Source organism: Platalea leucorodia (genome assembly GCF_965183815.1).
Source record: "Platalea leucorodia genome assembly, chromosome: 9".
NCBI lineage: Eukaryota > Metazoa > Chordata > Aves > Pelecaniformes > Threskiornithidae > Platalea > Platalea leucorodia.
This window is the reverse complement of record NC_138831.1, coordinates 24,025,056-24,053,052: the sequence shown is the minus strand read 5'-3', so window position 1 is coordinate 24,053,052 and position 27,997 is coordinate 24,025,056. Positions and strand designations below refer to the sequence as shown.

General features: G+C 38.5%; 1 protein-coding gene across 1 annotated transcript; it reads left to right on the top strand.

The window, feature by feature from the left end:
• The first annotated feature begins 577 nt into the window (after window positions 1-577).
• ACAD9 (acyl-CoA dehydrogenase family member 9) lies at window positions 578-27,214 on the top strand. Its single transcript, XM_082322595.1, has 18 exons — window positions 578-683; window positions 2,507-2,600; window positions 4,982-5,083; window positions 8,344-8,450; window positions 9,871-9,971; window positions 11,772-11,850; window positions 12,869-13,043; window positions 13,670-13,743; window positions 15,212-15,287; window positions 15,969-16,039; window positions 16,409-16,528; window positions 17,401-17,529; window positions 20,205-20,284; window positions 20,848-20,974; window positions 22,822-22,899; window positions 24,696-24,824; window positions 25,905-25,977; window positions 26,455-27,214. Exons 3-18 carry the CDS (start codon window positions 5,062-5,064, stop codon window positions 26,553-26,555), a joined length of 1,542 nt encoding a protein of 513 aa, XP_082178721.1. The 5' UTR covers window positions 578-683; window positions 2,507-2,600; window positions 4,982-5,061; the 3' UTR covers window positions 26,556-27,214.
• The last annotated feature ends 783 nt before the right edge of the window (window positions 27,215-27,997 follow it).

Sequence of the window (27,997 nt, the reverse complement as noted above, 5' to 3'; positions counted from 1 at the left end):
GCAGCGAGGTTGGTGCGACAGCCCTGTGGTGTGCTGCAGGACAAGGCTCTGCGGTGCCCCCCGTCAGGCTAATGAGCGCCTCGGGGCCCTCCGTGGATCAGGGGCTGTTGGGGATGTGGGGTTGCAACAAGAAAGCCCTGAGTGACTTTAGTCCACAGCAGCCCCATTTCTGTGGTAATTCTTACCGAAGGCCAAGGCTGTTACTGGACACAAAGGTGTGTGCGTGGCCCTGACTGGCCCCTGCGGAGGGACTAAAGGACAGGCGTTTGCATTACTGAAGCAAAATGGACTCCTTTAACGTGTAACTGAGGCTACGTCATGGCGTTACACACACTAACGGCCCGCTCCGGCCCCCTCCTTCGTGCCTGCCGCAGAATGCGACGGGGGCCAGGTGCCTGCTCCTCCCTTCCCGCCGAGGCGCTGTCAGGGCGGAAGGGAGGGAGGCGCGGCCCCGCGGGGGATGGCGGGAAGAGGCGGGCGGGTGTCACACGGTCACGTGCCCCGTCGCTCGCGCTGCCGTCAGCGTGGCGCGCGGCGGGATGGCGGCCATGAGCGGCCTCTTGCTGCGCGCCCTGCGCGCCGCTCGCCCGGCGCCCGGCGCCCTCCCCGCCGTCCGCCGCCTGCGCACCGCCGCGCCGCGCCCCGCCTTCGCCAAGGAGCTCTTCCTAGGGACGCTGCGGAAGGTGAGGGTCCCGCCCCGCCGCTCCAGCCGGGGTCCGCCGGGGCGGGGGGTACCGTCTCCCGCTCCTCCGGCCGGCGGCGCCTCAGGGGCGGGCGCGGGCCGCTGCTGTGGGGGCACCGGAGCGGGGTCGGCGGGCGCTGCCGGTGGCACTGGACTGCGGCGGGGCCGCTCCTCCCACCGCGCCGTCCCGCGGAGGAGCCCCCGTGCTGGGGATTCTCAGGCGCCAGTTGCCGCCCGACAGCGACCTCCCGGCCGCGGGGCAGCGCGGGGGAGGGAGAGCGGCCGCCGCTGCCCGCGGGAGCGCTGGGAGGGGAGAGCTGGCCCCGCTGCCTCCCTGAGCCCTGCTTGTGCTGCACCGGCTGCCCGTTACTGGCTGTGGCGCGGGGAGAAAACGAGGCGCCGCGGCGCCGTCCGCTGAACGCAACCCCAGTCACAGCCGCCGCTCCCGATTGCAGTCCAGGGCTGTTCGCTCCCGGGTGTTTCAGCTGGCCTCTCAGCTGAAGCTCGCTTAGTTGGGTGGCCCAGTTTACACCTGTGCACACACAATCCATGATGTAATTCTGAATGGTCAAGAACAGCCGGCATCTGAAGGACTACTTTAAACCACAGTCACCTGTTCTTGCAGGTCTAGCAAGTTCCCCACAGAAACACAGTGTCTGTTTACATTGGGCTCTGGGCATTGACCAACTGCATTCCACAAAATTTATGTCAGTTTATGGTCTGTTTACTTCAGGGAACAAGACTTTATTCGAACTTTAGCTTACAATATTTTATAGGAAAGATTGATGTTCTTGTTGGGTCTTGAGATGCCACTGGACAAAGAAGTTACAAATTTGAGATATAACACTGCATTAAAATGGTACTTGTTATTCCAAGGTTTGGAGTATGCATTTATCAGAGATTACAGGGTTAAATAAATGGAAAGAAGGAATAACTCAAATCCGCTGAAATGAGTTGAACAATAAAGTCTCCCAAAACAGACCTTGTCAAGTGTTACGACAGTTAGCAGTCAGACTCCATCACGTTAAACCCCTGCTCATGTATGCCTTTTTTTTCCCTCTCAAATTTCAATACAAGAGTTTTCTGAAAAACTATAGCATTTACTAGATCCTGAATTTTTGGAGCTGACGTCATTCTTCAGACTATAGTGAACAGGTTTGTTTGGGCAGAGATAGGCTCTTCTATTTAATAGGGGACAGACGATAAAAATTAGAAGCCTGCTTCTCATGTAGTCTTTCACTTCTTGTGTTAGTTGCTTGGATTTTTTTATTTATTCAAGCCTGTCAGGTCATACTGCTTCCAGTTTATGAAGCAAAATATTATGACCAAAATACCAGGGTGACGATAAAGAGCGGTATGGAACTCACTAACCTTTGTACTCGTGACATTAAACAGGTGGAATGTGCTGTGTGTTTCCAAGGGACAGCATTTGTGGACTGAACTTTGAAAACATAACAACACTTTATTGATTCTGATACAAATGAAAATTAACTAATTTTTTTTAATCCTAAAGTGGGATTACATTGACAAAATTCATCATTGATGAAGGATTTTTGCATCCTCATAGTTCTTAAAATCTCTTTATTTCTCCCTAATGTTTCTGTTTTTCAGGTAATAACCTTCTGATTTGGTTTTGGTACGTAGCAAAGTTGAGTCCTGTGGATTTCATCAAATAAGGCTGTTTCTGTTTCTGAACACTTTCTGCGTTTCTTAATATTCCCAGTTTTTTAGAGTTTAGTATTTGAAAGGCATATGTTCTTGAATTTTTATTTCAATTGCATGATTCATGCTTTAAAAAAAAAAAAAAATTGCCTCTTATTTTAGGAAGAAGTTTTCCCTTATCCAGAAATTACTAATGAAGAACTAGAGGAGATCAACCAGTTTGTAGGACCTGTAGAAAAATTCTTCAGTGAAGAAGGTATAGTGATTAGTTTCTTATTTGTGTAAATGATTCAGTGATTACAAAGTGATTTAACTATAGCAGTTTAATAAGATTATTATACGTCAAATACTTAAGTTACCTTATGCATTTATTGCCAGTAATATAGTGCTGCTGATTCTATAGGCATGTTCATTTGTGGCTTTTTTATATGGAGTATTTGGATGCTGATGAGAGGAAATAAATCTTCAAAACATAAAAAGATAAATAAAAAAAAAACAGGAAGTAAAAGAATTCTGGGATAGAGGTAGGATTTGAAATCGGTTTAGCTAGGTTGGATAGTGCTATTTATCACTTCGTATCTTGTGATTTTTTTCTGAAACATTTTAACTGTCCTACTGTACTGAATCTGGGTTTAGCGAAATTCAGCAGAGATATTCATAAATGAGGACTCTTTGAGAAGCTATGAAAAATCAAAAGTATTTATGTTTTTTTGGTATTAGTGATTCTATTTTGGAAGAGTCATATTAGCCATATGCATTCCAGATAGGGTTGCAGGGTGTTTCTTCTATTACTGGTGCAATAGATAAGCCAATTCTAGAACAATTGTAGAAAATTGGTTTTTACAGACAGCAGTTTCTGAGACAGTTAAACAGTATCGTCTCTGATACGTCCCGCTGACAAAGATACTGGGTCTAGATTGCCAAACACGGCAGGAGTTTGAAGAAGCCTGTGATTATCACAGATAACAATTTAAGAGATCAAGGTAATTTTAACGGTAAAACTGTAACGTTGCTCACTGACAATAAAGTAAGAATTTATGCAGATTACATTTTTAAATTCTTTGCTCTGTTGGGGAACATCATTTATTGAGTAAAAAACTTGATATTTAAGGGAGGAATAAAAATATCAAATTATAGAGTCTTAACTGAAGGTGGAAATTGCTTGTCTTTGAATTCACAGCTATTTCTGTTTAGTTATTCACGGTGATCTATGGGTGTGGTAAAAATAGGTTAGGAGAGCAGTCTTAAACAGTTAGAAACTTGATATGATTGGCACGGGGTAAGGAAATTCATCTCAGCAGAGTCATTATGAAGCGTGACAGTGTCCAGACACCACAGATAGCTCTGTACAGGCATAATGGAGGAAAAGGTAAAAAAAACACCTTTCTCTCCCCAGAACAGCTGGTGGCATACCACAGATATGTATCTCATACTATGTAGCTAAAAAATTAGTGTGGGGAAAAAAAAGTCTGATTTAAAATGAGTTTTCTTTCTGAATAACTTCTCTTAGAAGAGCATCAGAACGTTTAGTTGCCTCCCACTGTTATACTTCATACAGAACTTACAGCGCCATTTAAGTTTCTTTAGGAAAGCACTATTGCTTTTGCAGAGTTATTTCTTTTTGTGTACTTTTTGGAAAGATAGCTTGTGTTCCTTTTGCTATAGCTTACAGCCTTCCTGAGCTGCTTAATACAATTCTTGTTTGTTTTCACTGTCACAGTACAGAACAGCTCTTGTAATCCCCCAAGAATAACTCATAAGAACAAGATTTTTGTAATTAACTCATTTATGTACTTTTTTTTATTTTTTAAATCATGACCTAGACATAATTCGGATAGAAAATCCTGGAAGTACTTAGCTTATTCCAGTCATGGAATCTGCTAACATGCACAAGCACAATCTGTACACATACAAATGTTTGAGAAAATGAAATAAACCCCATATTTTTCCCAAGCCCTTTCCCTGTATATTTTGTGAGTTTACAGCTGTAATCAGTATTCTTGGGACCTTCCAGTTGGTTCTGTGTTCTGACTTTGATGGTCTAATAAGGTGGGCTACTTAAGTGGAGTGTCGTTCTCCAGAAACAGAATTAGGACTTCCCACTGCAAAGTTTAGGACTTACCTACATGATCATCATCAAAATGCTAGAAAATAATCGTATTTCACTTTGCAGGAAGGAGAACTGGTTGGGGTGGCAGGCTGTAGCAAAGAGCCCCCAACCAACCCAGTGCATTATTAATCCTACAGAAGCCGGTTTAGGGTTTGAGACTTTTCCAGCCGCAAGAGGAGGAAGGCAAACAGAGGACAGTAAGATCAGACTGAAGTTAGAAAGAGTAATTCTTGTGAAGTTAGGGATAAGTATGTCTGTATCTGGTACAATAAGCACTATGTCTTTTCAAAAGATGCTTCAGAAGACTAGGGATGGATGTGATGCTCCAGCAGCCCCTTTTTCTGTAAGTTCTTTCAGTTCTTCAGGTCTGGGCTCTCAGACTGATAGTTAGGTTACAGATCATACTGCTGCTAACTCATAGCACGCAGTGACCTTGGCTCTGATTTCAGAACGCTGCAGTCTCAGAGATTTTTTTTTTCTGCACTAAGGAACACAGTTTTAAATTATAAAATCTCCTGTGTTTGTAGTGGACTCTAAGAAGATAGATCAAGATGCAAAAATCCCACCTGAAACTTTAAAAGGACTGAAGGACCTGGGTCTCTTTGGTATGCAGATTCCAGAGGAATATGGTGAGTAAATGATCACAACAGGATAACCCAGTGGTCTATATTAAGTAATGCATTTTTAGGTCTTGCAAAATGTGTCTGTACTATCCTATGTGTAGTCCTTTGACTTGGATGTCTAAATTAGGAGCAGAAGCTTCGTCCCTAGTTAATAAAGAAGTGCGGGCACCAAGAATGTCTGTTAGCTATGTAGGGAGCTCTGCATACTCTTACCTTGGGCGCCTAAGTTAGATAACTAATTTTAAATGGCGTAAATTCCTCTTGGCATAGCGTTTTCCTTTTTGTTCTGTTTTTGGTTGCAGTAGAGTAGCTTGACATTCTGTGGGACTTGCAGTTCTTGCTGATGGTTCCTAAAATTATACTGGGTCCAAACTACAGTGTCTCATAGAACTGATCTGTCAAAGCTGTCACTGGCAGATAGGAATGTGTTTGACCTTATAGAAGTGTAAAAGTAAAAATGTCTATTTATTAAAAGTATGGCTTTTGCATAAAATCTTTCCTGTGCAACACTGAACAAAAAGTTTATGTCTTAAAGGATGTTACAGTGCCAACTGAGATCAGAAACATTAGTTCCTCAGTGGATTAACCCTTAAACTTGCAAAGGAATTTTCAAGAAAATGTTAATCTTATTCTTATGCATAAAATAAAAATTGGGATTGAAACTAATATTTTACATGAAATTTATAAAGAAATGAGATCGTTGCATCATCTATTTTCTATTATAAATGAAGGAGACTTCAGAGAGAACAACTCAGAGGAAGACAAAACTATGTTTGACCATCTGCAGAAGATAGCTTCGGGGGGGAAGATACCTAATTTTTGAAGAGAATAGTGTGAAACAATGTCTTTTTCAGTGCTTACAATGATACTATATAAAGCTGGAGATGTACCTCAGTATTTACTTGGTGTTAAAATAATACCCTATTTTTTGTTACACCTTTTTGTTTATTGTAGTAGGCAATGTAACAAGTGGTTCTGTGCTGCACTGATTTCAGTTCTTTAAATAAAGTGTTTCTATGCAAATTCATTAAAGTATATTGGACAAATTGCATGTACTGTAACGTGATGTGATCTTTGTTGATTAATTAATAGTTAATTAATGCTTTTGAAATGCATTAGCAATGGTATTAAATGTTTCTCATGGGTATTCAGAACTAGGCAGGGTGATGTGAGAGTAAGATAGAAAAGAGGTTTGCAAGCTCTTTCAGGTTTTTCTCTTTAGGATAGTGTCTGGGGAGGAGAAGGATCTGGACAGAGCACCTTAACCCAGACAGGGAGAGAGGTATTTAGGAGTTAAGAAATATACTGGAAGAAGACAGGAGGTTAGTGTCCACTGAAAGGCAGTGTTGGAAGCAGAGGACAAAGGACAGAAGTCAGAGCAGAGCATTAGGAAGCATCATGACACTGGAAGTGTAGCTTACTGTTGATTAACTAGAAACAAGTTTCCCACTTTGTTAAGTTTTTTAAAGAGTCTGAAAGGCAATGTATTTGACTTAGAAGTCATACTTGAATTTAATAAAATGTTGTTATTTTGATCTTGTATGGCTTTGAAGTTTGTGAAATAATACTCTCTCAGCTTCCAGTTTATGAAAGATTGCAATCCATTCAGCATACTTGTAGAAAATCTTAGTCCTGTTGTCTTGTAAACATGTACACTGGATAAAATCCAAAAGATGGAAAGCAATCACCCTGCTATAAGCAAGCTACTTTTTTCTGCACCGTAAATAATATGCTTCTAACGAGGTTATTTCCCCTTTTCTGTTGTTTAAAGCTGCTGTATTTTTGTTGGTGGTGCTTGTCATATTTTAAAACTCCTCGGTTGCACGTATTCAGTGCTTCATTCATTGCATGGTATTTTTCATAATAGTTTGTAATAGTGGCATATTTGCCAGAAGCATTAAAGTGCAGAACATTAATGGGAAAAATGACGCTCATATAAATCATGGAATGATGGCTCTCTTTAACGTTGGCGTCACTGGAATTACTGTGCATGTCATCAGTAGTCTCCAAGCTGAATCCTGAACCCAGCACCTCTTAGAAAGGAGAAAAGAAGTAAGAGTGTGTATAGATAAGAGCGGAAGTTTTAATTCATGTAAGCATGCTTTGAAGGAGAAGGGTGTAAGAGGCAGTGACGTGAATTAATGGTATTGGGGAGACTTGTTCTTGCATTTTTTTGGTATACATAAAATAGTAGGAGTATGGAGACGTCTGCTGAAATAAGGCGTTCATTATCCTGGCATACACCACTGTCCCAAGTAGAAAATTATTAACCTGAACAAAAGATTATCTTGATTAGAGAAAGTTGTTTATTCAGCAGTAATATATAAAATGCTCTTAAATTACGGGGAGCGGGACTTCTAGTCCTGACAACATAAAATTCTTGAACATTAGACTCATACAGGTGCAGCTTTGATTTATCCTACTTCTGTTCTTTTCAAGCTCCTTACAAATAGTTGCTGTATTTGCAGCAGCGGATCACAAAATTCCTCCAAAAAGGATGTGCTGGTGTCAAGTTTGGTTCTTGATATATTAATGTTTGTTTTTTTTTTTATTAAAGACATTTTTGAAGCGTTATATTTTATCCTTCTTTAGTACCAGTTTGGAAGTGTGCTTGGGAACTATTTTGCATCAGTTTTGTGGTTGAGGTAATTTTGTGCCCAGTTCGCGGTGAAGCTGGGGACAGCCTGGCTGTCTTAGTGTGTCGGTACCAGCCCAGCCCAGTCCTGAGACTTGCCCAGCACCACCCCCTCTGCAGCTTGGTCTGCAGCTGGTCAGCTGTAAAGCTGTGTATGGGTTAATTGGCTGGCTTTGTAAGGTAGCGTAGAAATGTCACCAAAAAAATTCATTTTATCGTATAAGCACAGAAATTCAGACTAGGGCACTCTTTACACCGAATCTTATACCATTTCCACATAGAGAGTGTTTTAAACAAGCCTGTTCTCTACCATTTGATGGATTATGCTGTATTTGCTATGTGTGGTGCATGCATGCTTGAACACAAACACATCTGTTTTCCAATAGAACTAAATTCAGCACAACTCATACTTATGAAAAAAGTTACTGTTTTCAAAATGCATTCTTCTGGCACAACTGCAGCAATGTGGTACTTATTTGTGGACATATTATATCCAGTCTATACTAAGACGCTCCCCAGTTAACAGTGTTATATTCTTGACATATCTGTACTTGAAAGGGATTTTTTTGGGGGAAGGGGCAAGTTAAATTGTAAGGTACCTACTTGGAATAAAAAGTAGTATTTGTTCCAGGTGGTCTTGGTCTATCAAATACCATGTATGCGCGTTTGGGAGAAATCACTTCTTTAGATGGATCTATCGCAGTTACTCTGGCAGCTCATCAAGCTATTGGGCTTAAGGTAATGCTTTTCTTTTATGTCAAGTAGTTTTACACAATTTGCATAGAAAAGGTGAGGTGGTTTGTTTAAATGTGGAGTGTGGGTGTAACAAATAAGAATTACTGGTGAAGCATCAATCGGGTGGAACATTCTGACGTCGGGCTGGTTGTTCGTGTTCCCAGCACCCTCTGCCAGTGACTCAGTGTAAGACTTTCATGCAACATATAGACTGAATATGAAGTACACAAGAAAAGAAAATTACTAGTTCAGGAAACATTGAGATAATAATTCTTAGAAAAAATGCCTGAAACGATCACAAGTTTTTTTAAATGAGCAAACTTGATAAAAGTAGCTAGACTAAATATTGAAATAAATAAAATATTAGGGGGGCTAAAATTCTGGGGAGGTGGGACAGCCATGCAGAGAATTCAGACAGGTGCAACTTTTTCTGGCTGAATGGGGTGCATATTGGGGGAGCTTAGAGAAGAAAACTTATCCAAGGTCAGTGTGCTATAGCAAGCATGTGAATTTTAAACTTGTTTTCTGTATAATATAGCCTTAGGTATCTACCTTTCAGTGCATTTTATGGTGGATGGATGGTAGTAGTTTGAAGCTTGAAACAGGAGTAAGGTCAGTATAATAAGAAAAAATTCTTCATGGAATTGAGCAGATAGTGCTAATTAAAAATATGTATTTATTCCTCACCTTACTTAAAATTTTGCCATCTATAGAACAGGGATAGTGAGCTGAGCTGATCTGTAAAGCAGTCTGATAAGAAGGGGAGTGTAAGACAACTACTGTCGCTCTCCTGCTGTGGCCGGTTTGGGTCAGTTGGGGTTAATCCTAATTTTGTTGAGTAACTATCTTAGCTATTTAACTATTGATTATTTAGCTTTATCATATATTTTTGTATTTTGTTTGTACTTCGTAAGAAACCTGTTGTAAAAAAAGAAATACAACAGAAATAATTAAGTGCACTCTCACAAAAAGTTGTTGAATGCCTGTGTAATGAAATAATTAGGAAGCTAAGTAAATCATGTATTCTGTTCTCTGAGGAGGAGCTTTGAAAATTGCTGCTTTTTGGGTTACTAAAATAAAATTATAGTGATAGTAATGCAGGTATGACAAATTATAACCGAAGGACTATCTCTGTGCCTTTCAGAGCAACAATTAAGTCTTCACTTAAGCATAAACACAGTGAAACCTACCCAAGAAGGCAGTCTTAACAATAAGGCATTTCCTATTGGCATTTGAACAACTGTGTGACGATAACTGACATGTTTTAATGTCTGATAAATAATAATGTCTATTGTTTCTTAAACTGTGTCTTGTTATGCCATAAAACTTGCAAATTAAGCTTTCTGAACTTGGCGAAGCTTCTCAGCTTCATTCTTTTTACACACGTTGATGCTGAAAAGTTTTCTGTTAATTCTTTATTTAGGGAATCCTCATTGCTGGCAGTGACGAACAGAAAGCAAAGTACCTGCCTAGACTTGCATCTGGGGAGCACATTGCAGCTTTTTGTCTCACTGAACCTGGAAGGTACTGGTTTTGTAATCATAAAAGCTTCAGAAAGCACCAAAATAGCTAAATGATTTTTTTTTTATTGTTTTCATCTTCATTACAGTGGTTGTTTGGTTAATATATTAAATCTTTATTATTTGGTGCCTGTGGCTTCAATGTATAGGTCAATTTTTTTTTTTTTTTTTTTTTAAAAAGGTACACTTCAAATCATGTAATTCATCTTTCCCCAATGTGCTGCTTATGGCCATTTCCATGAAATCACTAACCATTGTTGTTCCCATCCCAGGAATTCATCCACTTAATTTCTGGCATTACTGAATATTAATTGAAAGGATATTTTGTGCTATCTTAGAAATAGTGTGCTGTGACTGTTCTAGGATACTTTCAGTTCTTTTGCAAAATTATAAAAGCCTGTATTGAAGGAGCTACCAAAAATAATAGGAAGACATTTTGGTCTTTCCTTAGAGTTTAGAAAAGGCATCTTTGCAGCAGCAACTTCATTTCAAAGATGAAGTTATTATTTATTATGTTTATTCATTGGCTATTGCTAATGTTGCAAATTCTGTTAATGCAGAAGAGGTACAGTTTTCTTAAAAACATGTAGGCAGATGGTTTACTACAATATTGTTAAGGAAACTGATTGAAAGCCTGAGACCAGTTGAATGTTTGAAGTTGAATCTTGCTTGTCCATACAAAACTATATATAGTTTGAAACTGTCTTTTCTGAATTTGTGTCTGTTAGAATGACTTGCAATGAGCGTTTGATTTACTTGCTAATGGTCATGTTGCTGTGATGTAGATACCTCCCAACCATCAGTGATGGTTTTTATTCAAGAGTCTTAAGCCAGTTTTTGACCCTCTAAAAGTTATCCCACTTGCAGGTAAAACTTAAACTACCACAGATATTTTAACAAAGTGATCCATGGTAGGGACTTGGAAGTAACACACAGGATAAAAACAAGGGCTAACCGTGTTCTGAAATTCTTCTAACATCTTTATTTAGCCCAGTATTATTTAAAAAGATAGGTAGTCTTAGTAACTTTAACGTTAGTCTTTTTAGAGACCTTGGTTCTAGCGCACAGAAGCAATCATTTTTAGAATGGAATTTTAGAAATCTAACCTTGTTAAAATACCAGCAGACCATCTGGCTGTTCCAAGAACTTAACAACTGTCTTCAGCAGAAAGCCTAAAGTGAGCCCTTGTGGCATTTTAATTTGCAGAAGAGGAAGCTTCTTTCAAGGGGGCGATTATGTGCTTCTTTTTACATGATGTAAGCAAGTGGTGATTCCTGAACTTTTAATCACAGAACGTAAGCTTTTGATGGCTTTGTTGTAATTCACCTGCTGATTCTACTCCTATAGAAAGTATTTGATGTGCCCAAGTGCTCATTGATAGAGACTGTCACGTATTTAATTTTCATTTCTGTTGAGCCTTTTTTCACTTGGGATATAAAACCAGGGTATGAATTTTTGAGGAACAGCTTAGACATTTTAAACTTGATTGTGTATGTTCACATAGCTCAACGTGTAGCTCAAAAAAGTTGCTTATGTGGCATTCTGAACGTTCTGGTCAGATCATAAGATTGATAACACACATGTTAATCAGCAGAAATGTCCCCTCAGGTAACTTAAGTAGATTTCTTTAGAGCTGTTGAATCTAGTAAGTTCCCTTGTTAGTTAAGAATTAAAATTTATATACTATTATTTAATACAACTGTAAACATTCCTTTTAAAAGGATGGCAAGAGGAAAAAAGACGTAGTTTTGTTTTTTACAGCGTGTTTATTTCTTTAAACATTAATAACTTCTTTGGCTTTTAGTGGAAGTGATGCTGCATCCATCCAGACAAGAGCAACCCTCAGCGAAGATGGGAAATATTTCATATTAAATGGCTCCAAGGTATCCATTCACAGACTGGACATATGACAGGTTTTTGTTACAAGTTTATAGAAAGCATCTTTGTCTTTTGGAGCATTGCGGTCAGTCAGTTTTGCTAAGTAAGAGGCTGGCTTGGCAGCTGCATCAGAATTTTGAGGTTTCCAAGCTAGTGAAGAATGACCATGTCAAAAAGACAGCCCATGTTGTTTCAGGGCCAAAGAGCATAGAAAAGCACACTGTTCAGGGCATAACCTTCACTAAAGTCTTGGTAAGAAAGATAGCAAAAGCCACTCTTCAGTTCCTTCTCTGTATTGCCAGCTCATGGTGTTCAGCTTCGGGGAGGGTTAGTTAGGCCCCCTCTGTGACAGCATAGGCAAAAAGAAACCTGAAACCATGTTTTCCCCTATCTTCATTCTTCATGCCAGATTTTGTAGGTACTTTCGCAAGAAAACTTGACAGTGAATTGGAGATAGGACTGCTTGGAACATTTCTGCTAAAAGAAACAATGGCAGAATACAGTCTTGAAGAATGTAGAGATGTACTGGATTCAACAATATTAGATACATTGCAGACTTGATCTGTAGTTGTCAATATATTTGTCTGTGATGTGAAGGGACCCAGCCTGTGGAAGAGGCTGTATGTATGTGGCCTGATTCAAGGAATTTCTCATGAGAGTTGAAGTTATTTCGGGCAAACTGGGTCTACAGTCTGTGTTGCCCTTGTATCCCTCACGTGCCATAAGTAGCACGATATACAAGCTTTTGTGAAAACGCACCATGGATTTTAATTTAATTCAAATCTATATTACAACCTATTTTTATAGTTGCTCTAAAACTACCATTCTGTGGTCAGCTTTCCTTGGAAATATGTTCACAAAGCAGCAAAACTAGTAGCAGAACACTCATTAGAATTTTAAGGGAAGAATAAGCAATTTTTCACCACTCTGTTCTCTTCGCTGGTCTGTTATGAAACACTTATAACAGTGCTCACAAAATCAGAACAAATATATTTCTTCTACATCTTTCCTCTCTCAAAACAGGTTTGGATATCAAACGGTGGCCTTGCTAATATTTTCACAGTATTTGCTAGGACAGAGGTTGTTGATAAAGATGGACAACTAAAAGACAAAATTACTGCCTTCATCGTAGAGCGGGATTTTGGTGGAGTCACCCATGGGAAACCTGAAGATAAGTTAGGCATTCGAGGATCCAATAGTAAGAATCACTTAAAATTGTTAGCAGAAACGGTTTTATTATTTTAATGTTCTAATTTGTTTAGATCATCTGAATTCAGAGGCAAATCAATATCTGTTCCATGTAACAGTTTAAGTTTCATGTTTCTTTACCTAGCTTTTCCTATGAGTCCTTCCTAATGCAGGGTCTGAAATAAGAAATCCACATTGTATAATTCATTTCTGCACATGTGAAGCTTCCCTAATTATGCAGTGAAAGAAATTACTTGGAAGATTCAGTAACCAATTAGCTTTAATCTAGAAATAAGTTTTCATAGGCTTTTCTTAAGCTTACTGATGATTATAGTTTTTCACCATCTATCATTTGGACTTGACTGCTATATCAGATCCTTAAAATAGAGACAAAACTGTAGTTCTCTCTTCATACAATGTACGTTAATTATATTTTGAATATTTTACATCAGTAATTCATGTCAACTACAGTCTTTTCCCAAATTCTAACTTCTTTGGCAAAGCATATATAATTCTGTCGTAAACAGTGCATTAGGAAAGCTTTACTTCTTGTTACAAAAAGAGGCAATTATGTTCCTGACTGTCTTTTAAATATTTCTACATAATAATTCAACAGCTATTAACTCTGTGTTTCAGCTTGCGAAGTACATTTTGAAAACACAAAAGTGCCTATAGAGAATGTAATTGGAGAAGTAGGAGGGGGATTTAAGGTAAGCAGTAAAAATAACTACTGATGATTTTTAAAAGCCTGAAGGAGATTTTTGTGGTTTTTTTTTTCTGTACTAAAGTTTCCTTATTGGTAATACAAACATTGCCAAACTGAAGAATACTGCAGGACAGACTTCTCCATTTACCGTGTGTGCTTTGTATTAATCAGTTTCACTGGCACAGTGCACAAGCATGCCATAATGGCAGATTTGTATGTGTTTCTTCTCAATACAGTTATAGAGCTGGTTCCACTATTTGTTTGGCTTTTTATTCTTTTTCATGGTATGCTGTTCTCTTCAGAAAAGGGAGCAACTTTTTCAACAGAACTTCTGAACTGAATCAGGAAAATGTCTTCTGCTGTTTTCTACAGCCAGAATTGCAGACTATGTGGAAAGGGAGAGAAAGAAATGAGTGTAACAGGAAATGGTTCAAGGAAAGTCCAGATCCTATCCAAGGTCCCGTGGTTGTCAGATGGTTTTCCAGGGTTAGATTATAGCACAAGAAAATAATGGGGGGAGTACATCGAAAGGCTGCCTCTGGCATTGACTTCTCCTCATGGCATCAGAGAAGTGTGACACCAATAAAGATAACACTGGTCACTTTGCTGTTGTAACCTTTCTCTGAGTCTGACGTGGATTTGCAAAACTGTTCTTAATGATCCTTCTCAGTTTTCTTACTCCTTCTGTAGCAGGCAAGTCCAGACCTAAATGCTGAATGAAACAATTTTCTTTAATGTAGTAAAGATATCAAAAGATGATTTTTATGATTTCTTCTTCAGATAATTATCACAAATTAAAATGTACGAACAATGACTTCTTGCTAAATTTCTTAACAGTCTTTGAACTGAGTCACCCATGTTTCTCTTGTTAAGAAACAATAATACTAGATTTCAAAATCTATTTTTGTACATTATTGATCTGTATGTTATTTTTATTTCTTCATCCTTTCATTCTTACTCCCTTTTCTTGTATGTTGCTGAACGGTATCTGAAGCAGGGAAGTGTCCATCACAGGTCAGCTGCAGAGAAGATATTTATATTTGGCTGTTGTGTACACACATTAAACAATATTCTGTTTTTTGTCTTCATCTGTTTGATACACTTCAGCAGTGCTGTCTAGTGTGAATGTTGTTTGTCTAGTTGCAGATAAATACATTTTAACCTACATTTTACCTTAATGTAGTTTGAATAGAGGATTACTTCCAGGTCACTGGATCACCAGTATCTGAAAACTGTATCAGATATGAAATTGGATGTAGTACGTCACCTTAAAAGCCTAGTTTTGAAGAATTATTGTTGGGATGCTGAACGGCATACTGACCAACATTAGGGCAGGTGTCACAAGATAGGAGGTGTGTACATGAAATCCAGGAAAGCACTAAAACATGAAGCAAGGTAGCAGTAACCATCGTGGCCTAAGGAGGAGTTTTGTGGCAACATTTGTACCTAAAAATCATTCCTTTTCTTGACAGGTTGCCATGAATATTCTAAACAGTGGAAGATTTAGCATGGGCAGTGCATCTGCTGGAATGATTAAAAAACTGATAGGTGGGTGAATTAGGTGTTCTGGATTGCTGCATGCCATGCAAAAAAACCCCTGATCTGCATAAGATATATAACGCAGTTAATTCAAAATAGTAACATGAATCTTGATCATAACAACATCCCTACATTGTCAGTCATAACATGCTTTGACTTCTTCAGAACACTAAAACAATTTTTATTCAAGATTTTTATTAAAAGCCTGTAAAACACTGAAGTTTTTTCAGTTCATATAGTGGAAAGTTACTGCCTCTGTTGAATTTTTCTGAGGTAAAATATTCTTACTGAGAGAATAACCTATATACTGTTGCTTTTAGAAGGTGTAATCTCCCTTAAAACTTCCAGCTTGAATAACTGGCTCAAGGCTTACACACAGAAGTAATAAAATTGGTTTCTACCAATAGTTACCCAAAATAGTAACAAATCCCTCTAAAGTAATTAATTAGCACTAAAACGTACCTTCTCTAAGAGTATAGGTTCACACCTCAGATTCTTGTTCCCAGACTTGATCAACACCATCATTTTGACGGTGTTTTTCACAAGGTACTGCTTCTGAAGCAGGGAGGAGTTTACTACGTAAAGGTTGCAGTGTCAGAATCAGTCAACAGAAAGACGCCATCAGGAGGAATAGTCCTTCACAGTTATAGTTCTGCTGTTTTGAGATGGATTTTTTTTTTTTTTTTAAAGAAATGGCGGCAGAGTATGCTTGTACCAGGAAACAATTCAATAAGAAACTGAGTGAATTTGGATTAATTCAGGTAATAAAAAATTAAAAACCTAAATCTCTGTGCTTTGTATTGACTAAGTGCAAAGACATAGATTATGCTGAGGTTCTTGTGGCTGTACTGGTTTGAAGAAATTCCTAGAGGTATTAAATTTATGTAAACTTAGTGTAGATTTCTGTACACTGATCTTTTAAATGTCTAGAATGATAAATGTTATGAATAAAGGGTTTTTGGGGTTTTTTTTAGATTTTTCATTATTGTTTTGCAGTAGTACTTTTTATTAATTAGTATTTGATAATATGTTAAACACATGAAAATGCAGTTGTGGTCTTAAGTTTGAGGCTTGACTGTGGGATTTTGCATCTGAATTACTGTGTGATTCCTCACATTACTTTTTGACAGGAGAAGTTTTGTTTTATGGCTGTGAAAGCATATGTAATGGAGAGTATGGCTTACCTCACTGCAGGAATGATGGACAGGCCAGGGTTTCCAGACTGCTCTGTGGAGGCAGCCATGGTCAAGGTAATTCATTTTATTGAAAGACTTGCCTACAGCTTTAAGCTAATAAAGATTAACACCTCTCCTGTTTTTCCGTCTACATTGCAGATTGCTGAGAGGCTCAGGTATTACATTTAGACATATGATACAAAAACCTCAGCTAGATGAAAAAAATAGACATTACTGTTTTATTTCCCACATGCTATTGATTACCTCAGCTTCAGGTTTGTGTCACCATATGAAATAAAAACTGCATACAACAGGTTTGGAATATCATGGTCCTCTTGAATTCTGTTTTTATGTGGCCTCACGCAGTAGCAGGAGTAAATAAAGACACTCAGTTATAATCCCAGCTGCAGGCCTGGCTACGGCGCTTCTGTCCTGGCTTTAACTCAGAATTGGTTGCAAAACATATAAACATATATTGGGAAAGACTCAGGCCTTCTATAGTGGAGTATCACTACATAAGGCATGTCTGCAGCATAGGGCTGGGTGCTGCAGGCTGACAGGCACCCTTGAGGAGAACTCACAGATTTTCAGCCCCCATTGATGGTCCCTTACAATGTGGTCAGTTCAAAAGAACTCGTGTTCTGGTGGATCTGGGCAGATGTGAAGGGCTCCAACCAACCAGCTGCAGCTGTTATTTCGGTTTGTGGCTCTAACTCTCCCAGGAATATTTCCTTATAGAGACGTTTTTGTGGATTGCAAGGAAACCATTTAAGTTTGACCGAAGTGTACACCCTGAGCTGTAAGGGTACTATTTCAGGGAAGCTTTAAACAGGGCTGTTGTAACAGCAGTACAAAATATTACAGCAATGTCACATAGATAGAGTAACAGAGCAATGTATTCTGTATTTACTGTGTAGCATGGTGATTAAGATACTGTTCAATGGCAGGTGTTCAGTTCGGAAGGTGCATGGGCTTGCGTAAGCGAAGCACTGCAAGTTCTTGGAGGCCTTGGCTATATGAAAGACTACCCCTATGAACGCTATCTCAGAGATAGTAGGATACTTCTGATTTTTGAGGCAAGTATGAATATACTGTTTTTACTGTAAACTGAAATTCACACTGTCACGTTCTGTAAACCTGAGCTGAAACCCGAGTATCAGTTGAACAGGACTTCATTCATTTAGTTGCAAAGCCCGTAATAGTCTGAGTAAGACTGAAGAACTAATCTTGTTTTCTTTGGAGATATGGATAGTACTTTCCTATAATAAAATAAGATATGATGGCTTTTATAGACTAACCACAAAGTGTGAGTTACAGTAGGAACTGGCACCAGCTTTGCCTATGGAAAGAACAAACTGGTAATATATGTGCATGGTAATACGTATACCGTTATATATATATATATATACACACACACACACATATATACTGGTAGTGTATATATGGTTTCTTCTTAAATATTTAGAAAGTTTCTGGCTGTTTTTAACAAAATACACAGCTGTTTTAAATACACTGTCATGAGAAAAAACAGCCCCGGTTCATGGCTTGGATTTGTTGTTGTTTTGAACAGACTAAAGGATTCTAAATTAGCATAAAAGCCTAAAACTATTTTAGTTGACAAAAGTAACTCATCAGTTTATGTTCAGTAGATAGTTGTAATTGCATGTGCTGACTCAGGATGAAATCAGAGTACTATGTCTGCTGAAGCAGGAGCCTTGTGAGAATGAAGTTGGCCATCTTGCTTTATATCAAGCATATTTTGAAACCTTTTTGCTGCTTTTATTCTCATGTATCTGTACTAATATAAGTGATAAGATTTGGTAAGAAGTATGGGCAAAACTGTAATTTTTAAACAGATTTCTCTAATAGGATTTTCTGGGGCTTTTTTTGTGGCCAAGCTGCTCTGTTGGTGCCTAGACTTGAGTAACCTTTCCTCTTGTGTGCTTCTCACAAGTGAAGTAGGGAAACTCACAAAAGATTAATTTAGAAGCTTAATTAACTTATTGATGTGCATTTATTTAAAAAAAAAATGTTGGCTGTGAAATTTATTCTCTTTTTACGAGCTGGATTATCAGTGACCATTTATCTGTGCATCTGAGTCAGACTTCCAGACTTGATTTTTCTTGATGGACCATTTAGAAATGATCATTTACCTCCTGGTGTCAGGACAGCAAAGATGTCAACTGCTAATTAATGCAAGCAAGAATTTCCAAACTGCAGTTCAGTGCATAGCAGTCACTTAGCTGCTTTTGCAAATACGTATGTGTTTATATCTCATGTAAGTAGGAAGAGTCAATTCCAATATGGATTAAAGAACAAAACCAGCCAACCTATAAGTTCATCCTCCTACATCCTGTGTGGTTTGATGTTTATGAATTGGGCAGACCTTCTGAATAGTAAAATCAAAACCAGATGTAAGGAGCACTTTCTAGACAGGTTGAAGCAGAGACAACCTTTCGCATTGGACAGGTTATAGGAAGTCGTCTTTAAAAAAACCAAACCACCACACCACTGGAATTCCTGTAATTCAGCTCATTTTTCTCATTGATCCCAACAGTTACAGAAAGTTACTCTTCTGCTAAAACAAGGCTCTTGTGCTTACGTTGCTGTTTATCTTAGCCTGTTCGTAAGGGACCTGCAAGCAGATCCAATAAATGCAGTTTGCTGCAGCCAGGGACAGAATTCTAAAGATTACTCCTTGTTTTCCAGGATCTGTTTCTGTTGTCCAACAGCAACAGTAGGTAGGCTGTGCTCTGTAAGTGCCCCGCCAAAACTTCTGTTTAGTCTTAATAACGGATGAATAGTTTTTCTTTGAACTGTAGCCTCTTTGTCACTCAGCCTGTCATTGGGTCGTTACAGTTTTGACACTGGTCTGATACTCAGGGTGCTTTTCATTTGTGACCAGACTTCTATGTTTTGATCTTTATTCTTCAGCCATCTACATTAAAACAATCAATCATATAATGGATTCCCAGACATCAAATTGTACAGTATCATCTTAATTTCTTGGTCTGCATTTGCTTTCCAAACAGGCATATTAAGCAGTTTCACAGCTATTTAAATGTTCCTTTACTGGAACAATGCAGAACTTATTTTTTATTCAGAATGCATTTAGTCTGGTTTCTTTTTCATTGTGATACATATGTATGTTTAATAATGAGTGGCTGAACTTCTTCACAGCTAAATGAAATCAGAATTTATAATTGAGATAAAGCAAAAGATAGCAAACATTTATGGATGGATGAAAAGTAATCTTTTAATACTAGAACATAGAAAGGGAAGACTGGCAAACCAGACCTACTTGGAAAACATTCATTAATATTGTAAACTTTATAGTTAACTAAAGAACCTGTCTTCAAAATTATACATATACTTTAAAAAAAAAAATAATAGAGTGTTTAGTCTTTGTTGCTTGCTTCCAGTATCCCTGACCCTCTGCAGCCACATGTGCTGTACCTCCCCAGCTTCTGTTACCGCTTCGGGCAAACTCACCTGGGAGTGCAGTTTCTGACATGTCTGTTTTCTGTACCAGTGATGATCATCTTTTGTCTTACATAGAGTTCTCAAAAGAATTTTATCTTACAAGTCCAAATGCATTTTAGAACATTTCAAGGAAAAGCACAGCAAATAAGTTATTTAGACATGAAAAGCAGTTTTAGAAAAAAAAAAATATTAGCACAGCATATCTAGTTTTTTGAAATACTAAAAATACTTTGTACTTGATAGTGACTTTATATTATGTTTTTTACAGGGAACAAATGAAATTCTGCGACTGTATATTGCTTTGACGGGTATGCAGCACGCAGGCAAAATCTTAACTGACAAAATTAAGTACGTTCTTATTTATTGCTAATAGTTTTTAATAAACTACACAGAATCTGATAACTGTTTATCTATAGTTAAGAGGGGAAACTGTAGGAAAAAAACCGCAGGATTTCTGAATGTATTACCTTGTCTAAAAGGCATTTCAATGTTATTAGGGGTCTTTTTTTTTTAATTGGATGTTTTATGTATTTAACAATTTTATCTTATCTTATAATTCCAGCTTGTGTAAAATTCTTTGCTAAAAGACCAGTAATTAAAATTTTATAACTTTAAGATTTTATAACAAAGTTTTACTGGTAAGACAGCTGTATTGTACATACTGAGTTCATATACTGGTCTCTGGAATTTATTGTATTTTTGAGAGGAACTGAATATGAACCACATTATATACTTTTAATCGTTCTCCAGACTTCATAGTAAAATGGATCAAAAAACTTGATGATTCACAGACAAACTGCAGGTGTTTTGGTAAAGCATTTACAATTTCAACTGGTCATCTGAACCTCCTGAAACTTCCTTTGCAAACCAGGAAATGGCCATTAACAGCTGTTGTTTACCCAACATTTTAGAGAAATCAAGAAAGGAAACGTGGGACTTGCACTGGGGGAGTTTCTAAGCAAGTTACGGGACACGATGGGCAGAAGAGTGGATTATGGTCTAGTTGGTGATCGTGGAGTGGTGCATCCCAGCCTGCAGGTGAGGGGGAAGGGAACACTGGTCTTTCATATTTGATTCCCTTCACTGCTTGTCACAACTTGATATCCTCTTTATGCAAAACAAAGCGTGTGCTCAGGAGCAGTGAGATTTACAAATCTAAGCAGATGTTTGTACCATTTCAGGGGTAAGGAGTTATAGATGATATATTGATACATATCAAGGTAAAATGAAGACTGCTTTAAGTCTGTATTTATACCAAATCCAGGTTTATATCCATTTAAGTAATTTATATAAATTGAGCCTTCACAGTATTAAAGTCTTCGTAATGGCCTGTTGCTGCCCTTCATAATAAGCTCAGTTACAAAACACAGTATTTTTTCCTGTTTAATAGTAACACAGTTTTAGCTAAGAATTTCTGTGAACTATATATACATACCTGCTTAGTCACTTAGTGATTAATTTTTATGACCAAAGATGAATGTTCTGTTAATAGAAAAAAGATAAGGTATGATTTTTACTGTTCTGTCGGTATACCTGTCCTCCAGGTCAGATATTTCAGGCACACAGGTAGGAGGATTTGCTAATACTGTTCTGTTCACAGAGGGAAGCTTAAGAATATGGCACCTCCTTCGGGTAAATGCGCTGTGTTCTGCAGTGCCACCAGGGTACGCGGGTGGATTGTTTTAACTACAGGAATTCTGACCTAGCTGACACACTAGATTCAAATTTCTTCTAAATAGCTTCAGACCCATTTACTTGCATTCATATTACGAGAATCAGCTTCATGAATTAGTTGTGTTTATGATTTAATAAAAGCCAAATATGACACTGGAAATTTTCTTCCTACTTAATACCAGAATTTGAGACTAATGGTGAATTCAGACAGTAGTACCAGATAATCTTGATTTTCAGAGTTTTCATAACTTGCAGTACTTAGAATAGGAATTAGGTTTGCTGTGCAGAACTAAACATTGCATAAGAATTTTTCAAACTATTATTTGCATACGCATAAAGTCTATACTGAAAAGTTTCCAAAAATAACATTTAGAAAATTTTAATGCATATTTTATAAAGAACAGTGCCTGTCTGGCTTTCAGCAGCAAGCTGGATGAATGTTAGAAAACCAGTGCTTGCCAAGAGAAAATCTAGTATTAGCTGGGCTTCAGGATACCAGGGCTGTATCTGAACAGTGATTTTCCCCTTGGAAAAGAATCAACATTTTATAATCCTATTCCTTTTAGGTAAATAGGGAAACTTTTTCTCCTTGTTAGCTGAGAAGAAAAAGATGTAGAATGGTGAAAGATCATCTTAAAAGGGAATTCTGGTCAATGACTAGAAGTTGATGATAAACACTGCCTTTAGCAGCAATTGAATTTACATTTTTTTTTTAGAGAGGGAAACTTCGTTCTTGTGGTGGGGCATGCATCTTGGGGCTTACATCGTTATTTTCTTCAGAGAATTGCCTGTTGGTTGTTTGACTTAGTGTACATTGTTTCTTCATTTTGATCACTCAGAATTGATTCCAGACCTCTTTAACTGTGTTCTGCTAAACTTCAGTCTTGGCTAATTAAAAAAAGGAAAACTAGTTTTGTGCTGTAGTTGAGAATTCTAATTTGTGTCTTGGCTACTAAACCCATCAGACATCCTAGCCTTCTGCAGCCAGACCACAGAGGCCCAGGACTGTGTGGGCAGAGCAACTACTTTCTCACACCCAAGATTGTGGTTTATTGGGTGGGCAGCACAGGAGTAGCTCATACTTCCCCATAGGTGCTTCCCTATAATATGCTTGTTTAGCTAAGTGTCCTGTTTTAAGGGGGCAGGGTTGTGCTTGTTTTTTTCCTTTAGAAGACTACTCAAATTGTTGTATTTTCTGTTTTATTTTATAGGAAAGTGGACAGAAACTTGAAGAAAACATCTATTATTTTGGAACTACAGTGAGAGGCCTGCTAAGTAGGTTTGGCAAGGTAACTATTTTTTTTTCTGTTATCTTTGTTATTGAATAGTTTATCCTCAATCAAATTGGCCTCTCTAGAATCTAGAGTGGACTGTGTGCATGGCAAGAGCTAGGACTTCCTTTACACAACACCTTTCTATTGAATATGAGAAAATACACTGAAATTCTATACTCGATATAACGGACAACTTTTGTTTAAAAAAAGAAAAAAGCAGCAATCTCGGTTAATTAGTTGTTTTCTTCTATCTCTGTCAGCACAAATCCTGCCTGCTCCAGTGACTATTTTAAGTACTTCGCTGTGAGCAGTCACTGGAACCCATTTCCCTGTTCCCAAATGAAGAGCTATACCAGCAGTTTCTGAATTTATGCTATTCATCCATATTGTACAGCAAACAAACCTATAATTATGTCATGCAAAGTGGTGTAGTTAAAATAGGAGAGACTGAACTTAGAATACCCTGGATTTTCAATTCTGTGAGAATTAATCCAATGTGTTCTGAGAATGCTTATTGGACTAGGCCCTGCCACATTGCACCTTAACTAATACATCTTTTGAACAGGCTTAATTTCAGTGATTTTGGCATTTACTGACGTGATTTCAAGACGCAGCAATTTTACTGTTGGCTGTTGGCTGCAGCCAGAAAGACTGTTACAAGGTGGTGTTCCCCAGGGCTCAGTGTTGGGGCCGGTCCTGTTCAATATCTTCATTGACGACCTGGATGAGGGGATTGAGTGGACCCTCAGTAAGTTTGCAGACAACACCAAGCTGGGTGGAAGCGTCAATCTGCTGGAGGGCAGGAGGGCCCTACAGAGGGACCTGGACAGGCTGGATCAATGGGCCGAGGCCAACTGTGTGAGGTTGAAGAAGGCTCAGTGCCGGGTCCTGCACTTCCGTCACAACAACCCCATGCAACGCTACAGGCTGGGGGAGGAGTGGCTGGAGAGCTGCCTGGCGGAAAAGGACCTGGGGGTGCTGGTTGACAGCCACCTGAACATGAGCCAGCAGTGTGCTCAGGTGGCCAAGAGGGCCAATGGCACCCTGGCTTGTATCAGGACTAGTGTGGCCAGCAGGACCAGGGAGGTGATAGTGCCCCTGTACTTGGCACTGGTGAGGCCGCACCTCGAATACTGTGTTCAGTTTTGGGCCCCTCACTACAAGAAGGACAACGAGGTTGGTGAAGGGTCTAGAGCAAAAGTCTTAAGAGGAGCGGCTGAGGGAGCTGGGGTTGTTTAGTCTGGAGAAGAGGAGGCTGAGGGGAGACCTTATTGCTCTCTACAACTACCTGAAAGGAGGTTGTAGCGAGGTGGGGGTCGCTCTCTTCTTCCTAGTAACAAGCAATAGGATGAGAGGAGACAGCCTCAAGCTGCGCCAGGGCAGGTTTAGGTTGGATATTAGGAAAAACTTCTTCACCGAGTGGGTAGTCAGGCATTGGAACAGGCTGCCCAGGGAAGTGGTTGAGTCTCCATCCCTGGAGGTATTTAAAAGACGGGTAGATGTGGTGCTTGAGGACATGGTTTAGTGGTGGACTTGGCAGTGATAGGTTAATGGTTGGACTTGATGATCTCAAGGGTCTTTTCCAGCCTTAATGATGCTATGATTCTAAGGTGGAACATAGTTAATCCAAAACTGTTTAAAGGCAGAGCACAGTTAATCCAAAACTTTCTGACTTAGGTTAGAAATTCTGTGTAATAAGTTACCTGTCTATGCTAAGTAAGTATGAACCTAAATACAAGTATGAAAAAAAATGTTTGGTAAAAGCTTTAAATTGATGAACTACAAGCTAATAATCATTTTTACTCTTCTAGACAATAGTGGATGAGCAGTTGGTTCTGAAGAGAGTGGCAGATATAGTTATTAATCTATATGCAATGACAGCAGCTATTTCCAGAGCTAGTCGGTCTATCAGCATCGGTCTAAGAAACCATGACCATGAAGTAAGTGCGCATTAGTATCAGTCATACCAACTTAACGTCTGCACTCCTTGGATCGTGTAGTTTAACAATCAGTATTTATTACCATTCTGCTTCACTAAGTGTTTTGTAATGAAGAGGCACTATCCAGCCTCAGACTTCTTGAAATGTTACAGCCTGTCTATGTTTTACAAGGCTCGAACCAGATGCTTTTCCCTTGACGAGGCGACTTTTCCCCTCAACTCTGAAATGTGCACGAGCATGATGCTGTGCTAAATGAGTGCTCTAAACCAGCAGGCATTGCATGCTAATGTCTCAGATTTTGCAAAACCTCAATGACAAATAGCTTTCATTACACTTAAAAGTACACTCTACATTTGTTAAGAATTTGTATCTATCACAGCAAACTCTCTTGTAAAACCGACAGCGCACCAGAATGTTTCTAAACTGATTGGTGCAAGAGTGCAGTAACCACACCAATTGCCTCTCAGGTGCTCTGAACATATGAGTTGCATGCTATCAAAATATTTACACATATGTACACATTTATGAATGGATTACAAATTTTCATGTTCTCTTACACCTGCTAATACCATGCAGTGCTTCCCAAACTCTTTCCATATACTAATTAATAAATAGTGACATATAGTCAAAACAATATTTTGTTAATAAATGTATTGACACTAAAGTGAGAATTTGACACACAGGTGATTGTATAGTAGCTCATTTAAAGTTTCATGGTAATGGCTATGCTACAGGACAAGTAAATTTGCTACAATTAAGTGTTAGACAAATCCAAACGAATTAACCTTTGTCTTCACTGGCCTTGAGACTTCAGGTTTTGTGTATGTAAGCCCCTTCTGGATTTATTACCAAAAATGTCTTCTAGTCAGTTTTGAGTGAAGGGGTCATCCCAACTCTGACACTCGGTAGCTGTGGGGAAAAAAACAACTAAACTTGCAACATACATGACTAGCTTGAAGGGCTCCATTATCAAGAGACAAAACTAGACTTTCAGAAATTTAAATTACTGTATTTTTGCTACATTGTTTTGTTTATGAAGTTCATTTACTAGCTTTTAACTGAATTTTACTATTTTCTCAGGTGCTTCTTACAAATATCTTCTGCACAGAAGCATATTTCAAGAATAATTATGCCATGGCTCAATTACAAAAATGTAAGTTCTATAAAGCAAAAGGACTTTTATGGCTTTCACAGACTCCAAACAAAAGTAGGTGTTTTTGATGTGACCAATAGAATAGTTTTGCTCTGCCTTTAATTAGGATGAGGAACAGAACTGGTACCAGTTGAATATGAAGAGTCTCTTCATTTAATAGATAAAACAAACTGCAGTGATTCTTTTTTTCCCCCAACTGTGGGGAGGAACTTGAAATCTGTCAGCAGCAAATACTCCTGTAAAGAAAATACTAGATAATAATTAGGTATTTGATCTATTTGGTTAAGTACTGACCAATTAGGCATTTGGTCTGTGAAACTCAGTCTGCAATAATCAGTCTTTTTTAGAAGACATGTTAAATTATTTCCTGGCACTGAAGTTTAGATACTTGCATTTGTATTCTAAAATCCTTTTTGAAAGAAATTTAGAAAAGCTCTTTACAATATTTCAGTTAACTTTCCTTCTGTTTCTCCACAGATGCAGATGAAAACCTCGATGACTGTATTAAAAAAGCTGCTAAGCAGGTCCTGGAAAAGAGAGCCTATATCTGTTCTCATCCACTGGACAGGACATTCTAATTACTTCCCTGACAGCAAATAGTGATGAATGTGAAACAGTGACTAATTTTCTGCAGTTCAAATATTTGACACCTTAAAAATAACTATTTCATGAGTTTACCAAATGTAATTAGCTGTAAAAACTTCTAAACACAATATAAAAAGGATAAATAAAGAAATTTTATTTAAATCTCAAGTTACCTTATTAGATGTATATATGTCTGTTTCCCTTGGAGCTAAATAAAGACAGTTGAGGTTCGGACAGTGAGATGTTTTTTTCCCAGGGAAGGGATTGGGTGTTTTGGTAAGTATCTTTAAGCTTAAATCAGCTACTTACTTACATACCTTTTGAGAAGCACTGAAAGACTTGCAGAATCAGAACAATTTAGTTTAGAAGGGACCTCTGGAGGTCATCTTGTCTGATGCACTGCGGGCAGCAGCGCCAGCCGCAGTCATCATTGCCTTGTCCAGGCAAGTTTTGAGTATCTCTGAGGATGGGGGTTTCACTGTCTCTGAGCTCCCATTTAAAAGTTTTTCCTTCTATTTAAACAGACCTTCTCCGTGCTATTCTTGGCCTTGGTCTTAAGCCTTACACTGGCCCCTTTGCTTTGTTTTGTTTTTTTAAAAACAATAAATAGGGGCGTTTATTAAATATAATGTGTCATTTCTGTCTTGTGAGGTTTTTTTAACAGAGGATTTTTCATGAGCATTATTCAGACTTGATGATTTCATTAGGAAGGCAATTATTTTGGGTCACAGGTGTACATTACCAATTATCTGTTGTTCACTGAGTGCTTTCTGTTTACCAGGTTACCTGTAGCCAGAATAACTTCGCTCAAGTGTATCATTCTGGAGAGGGTCTTCCTGTTGTGTGAGGATGGTGGTGCGTCCTCCTGCTCTTGCAGATTGTTCTCTCTTGTGAACGAATGAATGTTTACAGCAAAGTCACCTGGAATGAAGGACTCCTAGATCAAGCTGTATCTCTTTGTCTACAAATTCCTAATAAATAAGTGTTGAAATTTCTCAGTTAGAAGTGTGATTTGAACAAGGAGTTTTGATCATCAGGTGCCGTGCCATTTAAAGATTGGTGTGGGCTCTGGCAAAATTTGCTAACAGCTTAGTAGTTCTGAATCAGCTAACACAGTAATTTTGTTAGCTAACACCCTGTTTTCTCAGATGCAGCTCTACCTTTCCTTTGGAAGATAGAGGCCAGCTATGAAATGACAGATTTAGTGTTTAACGTGATGAAACATCAGGTTCAACACAGGAGCTGATGAATCATCATTTCACAAGTTGACACTCAAAAGGCTAAACTCTGACCTTGTTAAGCATGATTTATATCTAGTGTGGGTTTTGGAAAGATTACATTTCTGTAAGAACTGAATAATTAAATGAAGCAAAGCAGCATCTTAGACTCTGTGATGGCATGACAGCAAAATAAACGCCAGAACTCATCTTCCACA

Coding starts and splice junctions, on each gene's coding strand:
- ACAD9 (XM_082322595.1), top strand. CDS start 5,062: ATGCAGATTCCAGAGGAATATG. Junction 9,972..11,771: donor TGTCTCACTGAACCTGGAAG/GTACTGGTTTTG, acceptor TTTGGCTTTTAG/TGGAAGTGATGCTGCATCCA. Junction 13,044..13,669: donor AGGCATTCGAGGATCCAATA/GTAAGAATCACT, acceptor TCTGTGTTTCAG/CTTGCGAAGTACATTTTGAA.